Source organism: Falco peregrinus, chromosome 2 (assembly GCF_023634155.1).
Source record: "Falco peregrinus isolate bFalPer1 chromosome 2, bFalPer1.pri, whole genome shotgun sequence".
NCBI lineage: Eukaryota > Metazoa > Chordata > Aves > Falconiformes > Falconidae > Falco > Falco peregrinus.
The window spans coordinates 107,808,534-107,824,407 of NC_073722.1; the positions used below are offsets into that span (position 1 = coordinate 107,808,534).

At 46.7% G+C, this 15,874-nt stretch overlaps 1 protein-coding gene across 12 annotated transcripts in view; it reads right to left on the reverse strand.

Moving 5' to 3' along the window:
* Positions 1 to 3,001: 3,001 nt before the first annotated feature.
* FAM222B (family with sequence similarity 222 member B) overlaps positions 3,002 to 15,874 on the reverse strand; it is a 38,888-nt gene continuing 26,015 nt past the window's right edge. For 8 of the 12 annotated variants that reach the window (XM_055795542.1, XM_055795544.1, XM_055795545.1 and 5 more), the window contains 2 exons: positions 14,939 to 15,066; positions 6,072 to 8,330 (listed from right to left, as the gene is read on the reverse strand). In XM_055795542.1, the coding sequence (XP_055651517.1) occupies positions 6,745 to 8,330; positions 14,939 to 15,020 (1,668 nt within the window). In that variant the 5' untranslated portion in view covers positions 15,021 to 15,066 and the 3' untranslated portion in view covers positions 6,072 to 6,744. Of the gene's footprint in view, positions 5,550 to 6,071; positions 8,331 to 14,938; positions 15,067 to 15,874 lie in introns of those variants that run through there. The other 4 variants (XM_055795546.1, XM_027790957.2, XM_013301660.3 and 1 more) reach the window with 2 other exon arrangements.

The window sequence follows — 15,874 nt, forward strand, 5'->3', positions numbered from 1 at the left end:
CAGCCTGTACTGGTGCCCAGTACCAGGCTGCACTGCTGCCCGATGCCCAGCCGCAGCCCACCTGGTGCTCGGCGCGGTGCTCAGCTCGGGTCGCTGCTGCCCAGTGGCTGCTCCAGCTCGGCCGTACAGCAGGGTGCTGGCAGCCTCTTGTGGCTCACCAGTTACCTTAAAAAATAATTAAAAAAAAAAAAGAGAAACACATAGATTATTTATGAACTTCAGCTATTGCAGCGAAGCAATGCTGGGAGCTCAGAGGAAAACCAAACTGGCCCCCAGCTCACAACCTTTACAACCCTCCGCATTCCCTGCTTCGTTTGGGTTTTTTTCTCTCTTTCTTTTCTTTTGCCCTCTCCAATCACAAATGTGAATTTTGCCGTCAGGTGCCGCTCTCAGTAGCTCCCAGCACCACACTCCGGCACCGACGCACGCATGCTGCACCGCTCAGCGCCGCACGGCAGCTCCATTTACACCAGCACTTTGCAACCAGAGCCACGGTGCCCACGTCGCCGTGCGGTGCCTGGCTGGAAATGTCAGCCGGATCTTCAAGCACCTCTTAACCTTCACGTGTTTGCATAAAACGGGGGAGTAAATCCCCTGCAAGACCTGGGTTGCAAAGCAGGAGGAAGAGATGCTCTTAATATTAATGAAGAGGCGGTAAAAAAAAAAAAAAAAAAAATCGATTCGCTACTAAATTTAGCTTTAAAGATCAAGTTTAAAATTCCTTCCTGGAAATTTGTTGAAGATTTATTCTAAAGGCTGAGAACCTGCCAGCTTCTGCCTGGCTCCATCAGTCGGATGCAGCTTGGCCACTGCCTGGGTATTTAACAAAAAAAAAAAAAAAGAGAGCTATTAAATGCCCTATAAATCGAGGGAGGGGGGCAGCCTGGGTGGCAGGGGCTGGACCTGGGCTTGCTGAAGACCTCAACCACATTATCTAACCTTCTCTAACACAACACCAAATCTTTGACCACCTTACAAAACCTTCAGGGACAATTCTTGGCAAACCCACTTCATCTACTGCTCATGTGGTAGAGCCCCGATTTGTGCCAATTATTGATGCCTCTTAGCTAAAAGATGGCTAAACCAGACATGAATATTTCATCAGGAGATAAAGGCATGACAAATTTGCTTTGCACGACCCCTGTTAAAAACCTGGCTGGCCTCCCTCCTCCCCAGCCCTTTCTCTCCCCAGGCCAGAGGGGTCTGAGGCTTTTTACCGTGGGACCATTTAAATCTTGGTGCCATTTCTCCACTTCCATTTTAGTGCACCTCTAGGGCTAGCAGCCACCCCAGCTGAATTAACAGTTTGTACCCAACTGCCTTGAAATTAATTTAAACTAGATAGATAAAATCCTGCGGTACATTGCAGTTTGGCCTCGCTGAGCAGCAGCAGAGCATCCGAAAGGTGGCTGTTGCTGGAGGATGTCCGAAGCGCTCCCCCAGCTGAGCAGAGGAGCTGATGCCATCATGCCCCTTTCCTTTGGCTCCTCCAGGACCCCTGCAGCAAGCAGGACTTTTTTCAACTCTATTTTTTTTCCAGCATCTGCAGTAGTTCCTCCTCTCCAAGTGTCCTCCATCACGAGACAACACGCTGTTGGTTTTGGCAGAGACCACCTCGGCGCGTTGCCTACCTTGGGTCAAACTCAGCCTTCACATCCTCCCACCATCTACCAGGGTAGGGTGAGCTCAGCGTAGGGCAATAAGACCAAACCCAGCAATTAAATCTTGGGAAGAAAACCCTATTTGGCCCTAAAGGAGAAGTTTAAAAGGTTGGATCTTACTCTGCCATCTGCCAGAAGCCTTTAGCTTAGCTCTGGCTGCATGTAACTCCTCGGCCAAGGCAGCAGCTGCTCACACCAAGGTCCCCACTGGCTCATTATCGCCCCAGATCTTCGCCCCAGTGATGAACAGATCTAACCGGCCACAAAGCTGACGCAGAAGTCTGAAGAAGCTTTGCAGAAGGGATTCCTCCTGTTGGGGGGACAGGTGAAGAAACGAGATACCGAGCAGCTCCAGTGATGCCGAGTCAAAGGAGAGGAGGATCTTGAAGCTCCGTCTCCCCAGGGTGGAGGGATGGAGCGGCTGCTCTTGGCACAGCGGTCCTGGATGCTGGAGCCAGGATGCGGCTGCGCCCGGGGGCATGCAGAGCTCTTCCCAGCTGAGCTTAGCTGGGCTAAGCTGCCTGGTTTAGCCCAAATTCCTGGAAAAGCACGTGGGAACCAAATACATTTCTTAGTATCTGGGGAACACTGGAAACCGTGAAAGGTATTAGTTTACCATCAGAGGGATTCCGACACTCAGATGTTGGCAGCAAGCACAGAGGAGATGGATTTTGAGTTGTGTCATCCTTAAGAGATGAAAGCAGGCAGATTAAATTAGATGTACAATCACTGGAAAGGGGAGAAAACCCTCACAGCTCCTACCTTCTGGAAGGGGTCTAGAAATGTTACGAATCTCCTTTAAAATTCTGTATTTAAAATTACGTTAATAAGCAAAACTCTGAGATTATTACACGTACCATTAGGTCAGCAGCTTCCAGGTCCAGCTTCTGGAGCAGCCCTATGTCTCTCCAAGGACACCTCCCTCCTGGCCCAGGAAAGCAGACCTTTACAGCACGAGACAGCCTGAACCCTCGCAGATGTCAAAAAATCTCTGAGTTCACATTGACAGAACTTAAACTGACTCAGGCTCCTCCTCCTTTTTTTAGTAATTATTTCAGCACCTTTCTGGCTCGGAGATGTTCTCTCTCTTCTGTTTTCCCACACCTCCTCAATGCTCTTATTGGAGAAGAGCAGCCAGGCTGTGCCCGATGCATTCATAGCCCAGAAACCCTTCCCCAAATTCCCCTTGGGACAAGCACCCGCCCCGTGCTGCTGACCGCAGCCACACAAGCCCCACGCACTTGCACTGCATAAAACCAGCAGAAGGGGCATAGGGGCCAGGTCTCTCTTTCATTTTTCCTGTGGACAAAAAAAAAGAAATAATTTCTAGTTCATACCCGTAGCACATCAGCAGCAGTGTTTATCATCAGTCTGTGGTTTAATGAAATACAGCAGCAATTCCCAGTTCTCTCCCCAGTGAGCCCCAGCAAACATTTCTGTTTGGTTTCTATGGGAGCAGCCGAGTCCCACCGAGACACCTTTCACATCGTAAGCGAAAAGAAAATTCACAAGTGCCTTTATAAAATGCTAACTTTGGGCTGTAACAAACTGGGCTCGTTATTTAACAGCTTCAAAGCTTCTGCTCAAAAGACAAGATGCATCAAGGATGGAAGCATCCTCTGGAAGGGTTTACGCCACATTCATGTTTATCCCTCCTAGGATCTATCTAGTGTCCACCTCCAGCTGGCAAGGGAGTTGCCAGGAACCGTTAGAGTAACGGTATTCTGCTAAATCAGTGCGGTACCCTAAAGTGGGCAGATTTGATGAGGCAGCGTAAATAGTTCAGGAAAACATGTGGAAGCACCTTACTCTTTCCTCAAGGAGCAGAACCATCGTCTGCAGGCACCCAGGATCCACCAGGGGAACGGAGGCCTTGTGCTGGAGTCAGAGGTCGGGGAGCCACTGACCCACAGGTGAAAATTCAGTTGGAAAGGCAAGCTGAGTGCGGCGACGGGAGCAGCAGCCTGAGCCCCAACGGCAGGCGGCCGCCTGCATCGGGGTCCTGGGGAGAGCCCAGGGCGAAGGTGCACCCCTGGCCTTGAAATTACTCTTATTTCTGCACCCGGCAGAGACTGAAATAAAACTGCATGTGGACAGACATTCCCAGGAGAGCGCACCTCCTGCCACACACCAGCCCTCTGGTCGCCTTTGTCACCGGGGCGAGTGCCAGTGCCACAGCTGGACCCCCACGCCGGGCCGCCTGCGCCGCGGATTTGGTGCCTGTGCTCGAGGTGTACCTGGGAGCAAGACAGGCCAGTGCTCCTGTCCCTCTGTACGGAAGGTGGTGGGGAAGAAGGAAGGAGAGCCCATTAGCAAGAGGCTGCTGCAGAAGTGAAAAGGGCTGGTTTAAAGAAAAATCTCACTCCTAGAACAAAAGGAAATATTTCAGTGTATTTTAATAGTAAAAGGATTCCTATTTTTCAAGCAATGTCCCACCTGGATGAGTCTCAGGAGTATTTTTGCTTCCCAGACCCACTGCAGCGGGGCCAAATCTCAGAGGCCGTGGCTCTACCTGCGGCTGCCCGCGGAGAACGAGCCCCAACAGCTCTGAACATGCTGCCATCGCTAATGCAAACACCATGACACGGGACTCTACTCAAGTCTCTCTCTCAGGAGAAGAGCAGGAGGAAAAAAAAAAAAAAAAGCTTTTAATAACAGTCTGGGTTGAGATTTGTAGCAGGCTACTGAACAAAGGAGATGCCAATATTTTATTTAGTAAAAAGGTACGTATTCAGGTAGCAGAACACCTTACAGTAACTAACTCGGCAGGAAGGGTTAAAGTCATAGCACAGCCCTAGATCAATTTGGGGGAGTAGGACGGGGAAGGCGGCGGGGAGACTGTAAGGGAAGCAGCTTCAGACTCGAACCTTGGCTTCCAATATAATGTATTCAGAAAAATATTGCATGAAAAGCCTCAGGATTTTAGTTCTTTCATAGATGTATATTTACCAGTTTTCACAAAGACTGCAGGAATACGATTATAAACAATAAATTAGGACTTCATGTTGCTATCATTTGGCATAACACAATCAGGCAATTTTTCCTTTTTAAATATAAGGCAACACAAGCCAACACATAATTTAATCCGTCTTTAGTCAAATTGCTTAACTTTGCTAAAGAGTTACCACTAAAGAACGGTTTATAGTACACTTAAAAGAATTTAAATAATGACATGATATAAGTGTACTAACTTACGCAAGGAGTCAGAAAACGTACTCTGCTAAGCTTTGAAACCTAAATATTTGTTACAGCCCAGGACTACACGTCTAAATTAAAAAAATACAAATAAATGTTTTCTAATTTTTCCATTTACGAAAAACTTTTAAGAATCTCTAGCCAACTATGACGTCACTTCAAAACTTGTTATTTTTTTTTTTATAATTTTGTATGATGTCTTTTAAGATTTTAAACCATGCTCGTTAAGGAAAGTTCAAGGAGCAAATACTTAAGGCTTTGTTTTTCAAAGGGCTGTGAGGGAGGCCAGTGGATGGCAGAGGCCAGTGGGTTCACCCATACACAATGCTACTCAAACCCACACTACCAGGCGACATTCATACAGAAATATTACACTTAAAAGTTACAGTGTAGAGCAATATTTTTAGCCAGTGTACATATAAAGAATCAATGCATTTATTTTCTTCTTATTATTTTTTTTTTAATTTCCAAACTTGATTGTGATCATTATGTTCAAGTATTAGTCTCATTAACAGAGATGAGAAATTTTCTACTTACAACAAATTCGGCTGTTAGAAAGGAAAGGTATGTTTCGGTACACTGAGGAGAACAAGATGCTGAGGTTACCCCATAGTTAGTGTCCTACGATCACTGACTCGACCAGCTGCTGGAAGTGACGTGGGAAAGGAACAGAAGGAGTTAGGCACCGAGACCCTGGGAAAAAGAGATGTTATAAATAGCTTTGCTAATTCCCAGAGAGGAGAAATGTTCCATTAAACCTGCTGTGGCGTTTTGATGGAGAGGAATACAGGACCATTGGTCCCACAGTGGCTCGTGAGCGGAACCTCGCTTCAGATCGACTGCCTACCGTCCCATCGGTGCTGCTGCCCCAACAGGACCGCGCCACGCTGCCCCAGCGCCCGCTCCATGCGCCGGAGACTACTTCGATTGAGTCTCCCTCACCCTGAAATTAATTCTAGCTACCAGAGAAGCGGCTGAACCCTTTTTTTGGAGTCATCAGTGGGTCTGGATTCCCTTCACATCAGGACAGCCAGACTCCTAGCAGCGAGGGGTTCAGACCAAGTTAGCTCTTGCGCTGACCAAAGGGGAGTGGGGAAGGGAAACACAATGCCGAAAAAAGGCAGCTACCTATGGCAGCTATGCTGCCTACGTCCTAAAACCGCGATTCCCCCCTCCTCCATACCCTGTCCACAACAACAACAAAAAAAAAATTAAAAAAAAAAAGTGTCAGAAAAATCTGCCAGAGACTTTTGACTTTGGACAAAGTCTAAACAATAAATGCGGGCACCTTGGCAAGAAACAGCTGAAAAGCTTCTTCCTATATTAATGCCTAAATACATACCCCTAGCTAGCTCTTTTCAAATGTAGGCTTCTTTTTCAATTAAATAAGCCTCTAGACAGTGCAAATGGTCAATGTTTAATGCATTAATGAAATGGGCTTTCGAGTTGAAAATAAGCCCTACTTCCTGACAAATTCTGTTGCTCTTAATCTTCAGAGGAAATTGAGATGGAAATTTAAGCAGCTACACTACCTCGCTCTTGACGGGAGCTGGTGAACAGATGCAACTGCGAAATCCTGCAGCAACTCAACATCAGTCCAGCAAGTAGCTACTAAGCAGAAGGCAAAAGCTGCACAAAGGGGATTCTGCAGTGAGGAAACAGCTGTGGCGTGAAGTAGTGTAATGAAATTCTTTGACACAAAAGGCATGTTAAGTATTTGATGCATAAAGGAGATGGATAACATGTAAGCAAAGCTTTTAAATATACAGTATGTCTTCTTCCAATGGTTACTATAATGATCACACAAGTTTGCAAGTTAAAAATGCCTTGCTTATTAATTAAAATTAAGACTAAACCTATAATTTTTGTCTGTGAAAGTGACTGCAGCCTATCTATACCCTGGGTGTTGAATATGAAGATTTCGACTATCGGTTGGTTCAGGTGCTCGGTTCATGGGAGGCCGATGGACTTTTCCCAGCACGGCCATGCTCTGATCTCTGAAGCAGGACTGCTGGAAGTCCCCGCTTAGGTAATCCATGGTCTGCATCACATTATTCTGGCTGGATGGCCCAGCTCCAGCTCTGTAATGAGTTCCTCCTGCACAATCTAGCGGCGCTCCTGCTGGCTGTCCCCCGTGGAAAGGCATGGCGAGGTCCTGGGACCCAGAGCTGTCACTGTTGGGTGTGGGCAGAATGTTATTCCAGAGGGGCTGGAAATAGTGCCCATTGGTATATGGCAAGGGTCCCTGCAACCCGTTCACAGGTGGAGAAGGCGTAGGCTTCTCAATGGGGGGCTTCAAGCTGAATGACTGGCCCATGCACAGTTCTTGAGGGTAGTTTGAAGTTTTGCCAGGAAAACTCTGCCCTGCGATCTCTCTCTGAGGGTGCTTCCCTGCGAGTCCAGCAGGCCCAGCAGCATCCCCACACATTTGCTGCAGATGCACAAGCTGGTGCTGGTTCCAGGCAACCGATTTGATTTCGTTCTGGTACGCGGGCGGCACCCTGTTAATATTCACCATGGGCACATTAACAGAGGCAGGAGGAATAGCAGCAGCAGCATGATCTACAGGGTTTACTACACAGGAAGGCATGGGTGTAGGGACATTGTGAGTAGATACCCTGGTACTTGCATTGATAAGCAGGTTGCGACTTATAGGGCTGGGGTTTGCAATCTGTCCCTCACACACTGAGGTAGTGCTAATGCCAGCTCTGGCCTGGCAGAACTGGTTAATCTGGTGCACAATGCTGCTCAGGTCCGGTGGCTGGTTCTGCTGCAGGGTGGCAGCCATAGAGAGGGGAATGGTTGAGGTAGACACGGTCACATTCGGCGGCGCATCTGCATCCGGCATCTTTCTGCTTCCATGTAAACCCGGCTGCAGCAAAGGATTTGGGGGGTGCTGCAGAGTCTGGTGTGCCATGGTCTGAGGATGCTGCAAGCCCTGCGGCTGCTGCATATTCTGAGGGTGCGGCAGCGTCTGTGGCTGCGGTATCCCCTGAGGGTGCGGTAAGCTTTGTGGCTGTGGTATACCCTGAGGGTGCTGCAAAGTCTGTGGCTGCGGTATACTCTGGGGGTGCGGCAAAGTCTGTGCATGCTGGAGAGCCTGCTGGCGAGCAAGCGCCTGGGGGTGGGTTAAAGTGCTAGGTGCAACGTATGGTGTGGAAGGGGGATTCATCATCGCTTCCGGCAGCAGACGCGTGCGTGTCCCGTCAAAGTCTTTGATAATTCCTTTTGCTGGAGATTTGACTATCGCCAGGAGGCCTGTTTTTGTGGTGGCCTGAGACGGGTAGGGACTGTACCTCTGGCCCGAAGTATCAAGTCCGTTCACAGTACGGCGTATGTGTTTCCTCTGGGGAACCTTGACACTGTTTGGAAAAATTTTTATAGTCAGTGGATTGTTGGCGACCTTCTTAGCATAAGCATCCAATTCTGCTGGGGTAGGATACTGTGCAGATCTCATTTTCTGTGTAGTGTCCCCTGCGGAGAAAGGAAATTTGTCAATACCAATTCTGGTAAGCAAGGGATCAACCTCAGGGCAAGACAGTTGGACAACAAGGGTAGAAAATCTCCAAGGAATCAAGAGGCAAGAACTTCACCTTCCCAGACCAGCAGATCGTGTATCAGATACCTCATTCCCTTTATTACCTGGTGACCAACACAAGCCCCAGTTCAGCTTAAGGCAAGACCTGCCTAGGGGAGCAAAAGGGAACCAGTGTTTTCATCAGACTGTGTTTACAGTTGGACAAAAACAGGTAACATGCTACAAACATCAGATTGTCTCCAGCTTGAAATATTTCTTACAGCTTGCGGTGATGGGCTAAGTTTCTATTTCTTTTTAATTTAAGTCTGCCTCCCCGTGGCTCTTGAAGCCCTTCTCAGTACCCTCACCGTGCCATTCAAAATCAGAAAGCTGCAAATTAAACATTAAAGCCATGTAATGCTGAGGTAGGAACCATACTGCAGGGGGTTGACCCCGGCTGGATGCCACATGCCCACCAAAGCTGCTCTGTCGCTCCCCTCCTCAGCTGGGCAGGGGAGAGAAAATATAATGAAAGGTTCGTGGGTCAAGGTAAGGACCGGGGGATCACTCACCAGTTACCGTCACGGGGAAAAAAAAGACTCGACTTAGGGAAAATTAATTTACTACCAATAAAAATCATAGTAGAATAATGAGAAATAAAACCAAAATATTAAAACACCTTACCCCACTCTTCCCCATTCTTAACTTTCCACCCATTTGCTCTCCCTCCTTCCCCCCGAAAGGCTCAGGGGAACAGGGAATGGGGGTTGTGGTCAGTTCATCACACCTTGTCTCTGCCACTCCTTCCTCCTCAGGGGGAGAGCTCCTCACCCTCTTCCTATGCTCCAGCGTGGGGACCCTCCCACAGGAGACAGTCCTCCATCAACTTCTCCACCGTGGGTCCCTTCCGTGGGGTTCACTACTCCCGGAACAGACTGCTCCAGCGTGGGTCCCCCCCAGGGTCACAAGTCCTGCCAGCAAACCTGCTCCAGTGCACGGGTCACAGCCGCCTTCGGGCATCCCCCTGCTCCAGCACGGGGTCCTCCCCAGGCTGTATGTGGGGACCTGCTCCCCTGTGGGCTGGGGGCACCACCTCACCATGGGCTTCACCACGGGCTGCCAGGGAATCTCTGCTCCAGTGCCTGGAGCACCTCCTGCCTCCTGCACTGATTCTGGGTGTCCGCAGAGTTGTTTCTCTCGCATATTCTCATTTCTCTCTTCAGCTCCTGTTGCAGAGGACTCCCCCCCTCCCCTTCTTAAATACATTACCCCAGAGGCACTACCACTGTTGCTTATGGGCTCAGCCTCGGCCAGCAGCAGGTCCGTCTCGGAGCTGGCTGGCACTGGCTTCATCGGACATGGGGGGAGCTTCTAGCAGCTTCTCACAGAAGCCACCCCTATAGCGCACCCCCCACCTCACCATGCAAACCCAATACACACACTAAGCACCTCAGCTCAAGCCTCCATTTACATCAAGTTCCTCTCTAGATGCTGACACCTGGAAGCACTTTGAGTGTCTTTCTGTCCATTAGGAAGCCCTCGTCAGCCCAAGATCAGCAAATGGAAGGAGGCTACATGTGCGTTATTTTATGGCTTGCAATTATTTCTTCAGCTAAATTTTCAGTGTGGCACCCTCCTAAGGACAGTATCCTTGTACCACACAGCAAAATTATGTGATTACCTCATAAGATTAAAACCATGCTGTTCCCCAGACACAGACAAAAAGACTTCTGGAGACAGGGGTGTGGTTTCACTTACTTCGATTTACCAGATACCTACCTTGCCCACAAGCTCAAACCACTTCTGGAAAGAACTTCAGAAATCTAGGGAAATGCTTACGCCTCTCTTGCTAGAATTGTATTCCAAGAAGAGCTGAGCTGTTCCCCTACCACAGCTCTGCTGCTTAACTCCTATGGGACGATTTTATCATCTTCAAATAACGGCCTGCAGCTCTGACAACCTGATTTTGCTTTTGCTTGACCCACACACTTCCCACTGCCCCAACAGTTTACTGGAAAAAAACCTACCCATCCTTTTTGCTAAAATTTTCAGCAGCCCCATGCCATCTGCTGCTAGGGAACACCGCAGCTAGCTCCTCTGGAGCCCAGGAGCCCCCCAGCCCCACATCTGGCCCTCTGACCCAAGGAAATCTAATGCTCCCAGGCAAACAGCCCTTCTTGAAAACCCACCTCTGATTCTTTTAAGCAAATTGTCTCCAAAAGACTCCTGAACACAAGAGTACCACCCATCTCTCTCCCTTTGCATTCTGAAGCTTCCAGTTTTCACAGGTGAGGGAGAGCAGCGTGGCTGTAAGAGCACTCACTGTCCAAAAGTAAGGGTAAGAAAACAGAAAACAGGATGGATACCGAAGAAAAGATAATTATAGAAATATTAAAAATACCTTTTGTGAAATCAGAAGCTTTGCAAGCAGGTTGTCTTGCATCTCTGGCACAGCACAGGTTACACTCTTACTCTCTGTGCTGTCCAAACACTGGCACATACCACCCTTACTCTTAATTAGAGGAAATGCTCATTTTATATTAACCCTAACACCCTCTCTGTATCCCTGGACCTGCTGCTGCAGGCCGGTGGTTTAGATCTGCCCTTTTGAGCAAGCCGCCATGCTCCTAGTGGAGAGAAGAGCCTCCAAATGGCATCTGCCAGGACCACCTTGCCTCAACAGCCAAGGCCTTCACGAACTCCCAGCCTTTATTTCCAGCATTGCCCATGCTCGTTAAGTTCTGTTTCTTCCCCAAGAGATGACCCTTGCAACTCACCATGAATCAGAGAAGAACCATCAACAATGGACAAAGGCACCCACACGTGTCTGTATTATGGTTTATGTTATACCTACGGCCGGTGCTACATAAAGCTTTTGTTTTCATACAGAAAATTAAGTAGATACTTGAAGACACCCTTACCATCAAAATTCCCCAGCCTGGTTTATATTTATATAGGCAAATCAGCACATTAGGTGGTAAATAAAAGCACTGAACAGATACACTACATATTCTTTGACCCAAGCATCTATTTTTCCATTACATGGGAACCGCAATGGAAGCTTTTAGAAAGCAGCTAAACCATCAATGTTTGAACAGGCTGCCCTATCAGTTACAACACATCTGTAATCCCAAACCTGGAAGAACTCCTTCCTCCGAGAGAAAATAACCCCTCAGTTCAACTTAAATGATGCACCAACATCAAGTTTGCCATCCTAGCAAATGGCAAACCATCTTTTAAATCCCTTGGACAGGATCTTCTGAAACCAACGACCATGTCAAACAGCGCCCGTTTTGCGTACAGCTAAGATTATGTTCCTTTTACTATGGACCAACTCAGCCATTCTACTTACACCTGAAGGTGATGTATATCTGTGCGCCCCAACATGCTGCTTAAAATGCGCTTTGCTAGTAGTTCTATAGCCAAGATTCAACAACTGTAATAATTAAGGCAGCAAAAAAATTAGGAGAAAGGAGAAATGCATTACAGGGCCAGCAAGAATCTGAATATCCCATGCAAATTTCCTACAAACCAGTAAAGAACAATTAGGTCTGGTAATTAAGTGAATGGAAAACCAGCTGGAATAGACTGAAAGAACAGGCTGGTATTAGAACACGCTCATCATTCACGTGCAAGTGCAAGAATTCTCAATCAGGCCATAAAATGATGAGGCGGATGGCAGATGAACAAACTACATTAAGAAAACAATGGGATGGGCTCCACAGAGCTACCTAACGGCAAACGCAAGGCAGAATACTTTTGTTGAAAAGTAATTACTTCATGTTTACTATAAGGTAAAGTCGTGCATATGAGCAGTTACCCCAATAAATTGGTGAGCTGCAAGTTCACACTCCTGCTAATCCCATGGCAATAGATTCATCTGGTCACATTCCTGTGCGAGTCTCACTGCTGGAGCTAATTTTGTCATGAAATGAGATATATTTCTCTGCCTCACCTCAGCACTGATGTAACATCTTTAAAGTACATTAAGGCTTTAAAACCCACTGCTTTTAAAACTGCCTACAGTTAAATTTTCATTAACATGAAACAAAATACAAAAAAGCCTTCAGGATTCCTACCCTAATGAGAACATCCGCACCGGGACAAGTGGAAAACAGCTGTGCCCACCTTCTGCATAAAAATCTCAATTGCAGCAGTTTCTCTACAGGCTTTGCAGAGACAGCCCTCATCCCTAGAAAGGACTCGATTTAGCTGATGACCCCATATTCAGTCCAAAGCTGCTCTTCTCTCTTTTGGTCCCCTGGCCCGACTCTCCAAAAAGCACCTTTCACTTTGATGTTGTACCACTGTCACACAAAATCACCCTTTTTATCCCAGACCTCGTGGCACTGCCGCTATGTCCAAGAGCGGCTGCAATGCTGCCCAGTCTTGCCTCAAGTACACTGACTGACTGGTCAGGGTTGTACTGGAATCTGGGAGAAAAGAGAGAATATCAATATGGAGTCAGTGAGAAATTCCCTGTGTAGATAAGGATGACTTTCAACGTTAGCCTTTCCTGCGATGCAGGCTGGAATTCAAAGAAAAACACTGAAATTGGAAGTCCTGTAGTGATTGGTTTCTAAAGGAAAAAAATACGTGCATATGAATCTACAAAACTCCCACTGCACAGACCGCCTTTAAGAAAAAAGCCTTTTATTTGAAAGTGAATAAGGGGGGAAAAAAGATAATTGAGCTAAATGTGGATTTTTAAGCGTTAATAGAAAGTCTGATCCAGAAAACTACACTTAAAAATTATTAATACAAACACTGTAAGTCTGAATAAAGGTTATCATGTGGAGTTCTGTGCCTTTTACAAAAGCAACAGCACTATTATTAAAGCCCGCTTCCAACCCCCCATCAAAAGTCACAAGTCACCGTTCATTAAAAATGCTCATTAACTCGGCTTTCCTTTGGCCAGGGGCTAGACTACTTGTGCATATACAGTACGGAGAGAAATGCACCAATTAATCTTACACACATCTGCAGCAGGGGTGAGCAAGGTCTGTACGAGCAGTTTCATTTTCCGTATAAATCAGAACAAACTGGAACAGCTGAGCATTACCACTGCCAGCCAGTGCCTGCCAGCTACTTTATGTCCTAAATTCTTTTAAATGCAGTCCCCGAAGCTCTTCACTAAGCAGGATACGGCAATGCTTTCAGCACCGGGATAAGCAGTTCTCAGAAACAGAATCGGGTACCACCAGGTTAAGAAACTGCCCACATACCAGCACGTTGCCTTGTAAACGTGTAATTAGCAAATACCTGATTTGTGCACAGCTACCCTCACGTGAACCTCAATAATTTGCTTTCAGAACTAAGCTTTCTGATCCACTGTAAAAATTTTCACGTAATGCCAAGGACCTAGGCATGTTCTCACCACAACAGCATGTTTCAGTCAGCAAAGCTCGAACTCGTAATGGGAAAGAGAAAGGAGGAGAATGCCCAGTTTCATGCCATCTAAGGAAGTCCTTTTGTGAGTAAAGATTTTTACTACTGCTGAAAGTGTCATTACAATTACCAAGCCCGTGGAGTCAGCGTAAATGCTATGTAAGTGCTGCAGGAGTGCACACGTGTGTACGTGAACAGTGTCATTCACTTCTGGCAGGACCAGGACTCTTGAGCTCGTCGCCCTTAATTGCAAAATTACCTTGACTATTTTCAGTAGCATCACAAGCCTTAACATATTAATTTAGCTACAACTGGACTGTAAATGACTTGGTCTTAAAGAGCAACAAGTTCGTCAGCGAACTGAGGGTACAGACATCTCCCAATGCACATTTCAAATACAAGAGACAGGTCACAGCCCTAAGAACCAAGTACATTGATCTTACATAGAAACCTTGGTATTTCTGAAATTTCAGCTGAACAATCAATGTGCAACTTCAGTGATAAAGAGAGACAGTAAGATTTAAAAAAATCTCTAGCCAGTAAACATTCCCAAATATAAGTTGTTCTTAAAAAAAAAAAAAAAAGAACAGACTGAAGTTATCAAAAAAGAATTACCAGGGTACTCTGCAGACGTATTTTCAGAGGCACCAAAGAGACATCAGAAAGAAGACGGAAACTTTGAACATTAGTAAATTTGGCTAGATCACTAATATTTGCAGTATATGCCCCAGGTATGTAGAACAACAGAGCTGCTGACCTCAAAAGGTTTGTATTAGCCTGATCCAACTGTTATTGATGCCTAGGAGTAATTAAACGAATGGAAGTGAAAAGGAGTTGGGAAAAAGTTGCATTAAGAAGCAAGTCAGCTGGCACACTTTTAGCACAAAATGTTTTCAGCAGAGAGGCACGAACCTCATAGAAACCTCACTTGCGTTTCATCTTGCTGTGGTTAAAATTAACCTTTATAAAGCCAGGAAAGGGGGAGAGCTTGCTGCACGCACGTGAACCTCCACAGCGATTTCTCAGAGCCATTATCGATGCACGCCTTGAAGGCACAACAAAAGAAAAGACTCTAACATTAAATAGTTTTTCCACTGTATCCTAAATGTTTATGTCACAGCTGTACCAGAGCCAGATTTAACAGTTAACCACATCCTGCAGACAAAACGTCACTCACATTTCTGAAGTCCAGTGTTCATCTGCGTGTAAGAAAGAAGCTGAAAGGAGAGGTCACCTGGTCCTGGCAGACAGGCCAGCATGGCAGACAGGCACTAACACAACATGGGGCATTCACTCCTCTGCACACTGCAACAACAGAGAGACAATTCAAAGTTATAATACAAGGAGGAACAGAGAAAAGAAAGCGGCAAAGAGCCATCCCTGGGTGATGGCCTGACCAAACGCAGATGCGCAACCGCTGCTCTGGCCCTTACTGCATCTCATAATGGCAACGGAAATTCTGCAAGAAGTGGGTCATCTGCAGGGTTAAAACTAAAATAGCTGTCTCGCTCTCCTCTGCTGCTCGACACACAGAGAATAATCCATAACTCCATCCTCAAATTTCAAAGGTGGTTGTTACGAATGGTAAAGAAACCACCCTAATTCATTTTACTATATATTGAAATGCGCTGGCTATCTACCACGTATAGCCAAAGCAAGTCCTCTAGAGAAATCCTGTCAACTGCTCTTTTACATTTAATAAAAAGGCACGGCATGCATAAATTGAAGGCAAAGTATGCAGCGCTCTGCCTTGTGGCAAGATTAAGCTGCATGCTACAGCTTGTAATTTCTGTGGTCCATTAGGCTGAAAGATGAATGGCTACAACTTCCTTCGTTTCAGAGGAGACCGGCTAACCTGCGCGGCTCTGGGTCAGACAAACAGCAAGACGTGCCTTCTGCACAAAGGAGCTGCAGAGGTGCCACCATTCTCTACTGCAGAGGTGCAGCATTTAGAAAAATCAAACCTCAAAATGAATGCCCAGAGCACTAAAGCTCTTTATATATAAACACCGCACAGCTACCCTCAAATCCCGTCATCGGCACACAACGTGGGGGTTCCTGGCACACAAAGCTAACTCGGGCTCAAAGCCCCCCAGTGCTACTAGAATTATGG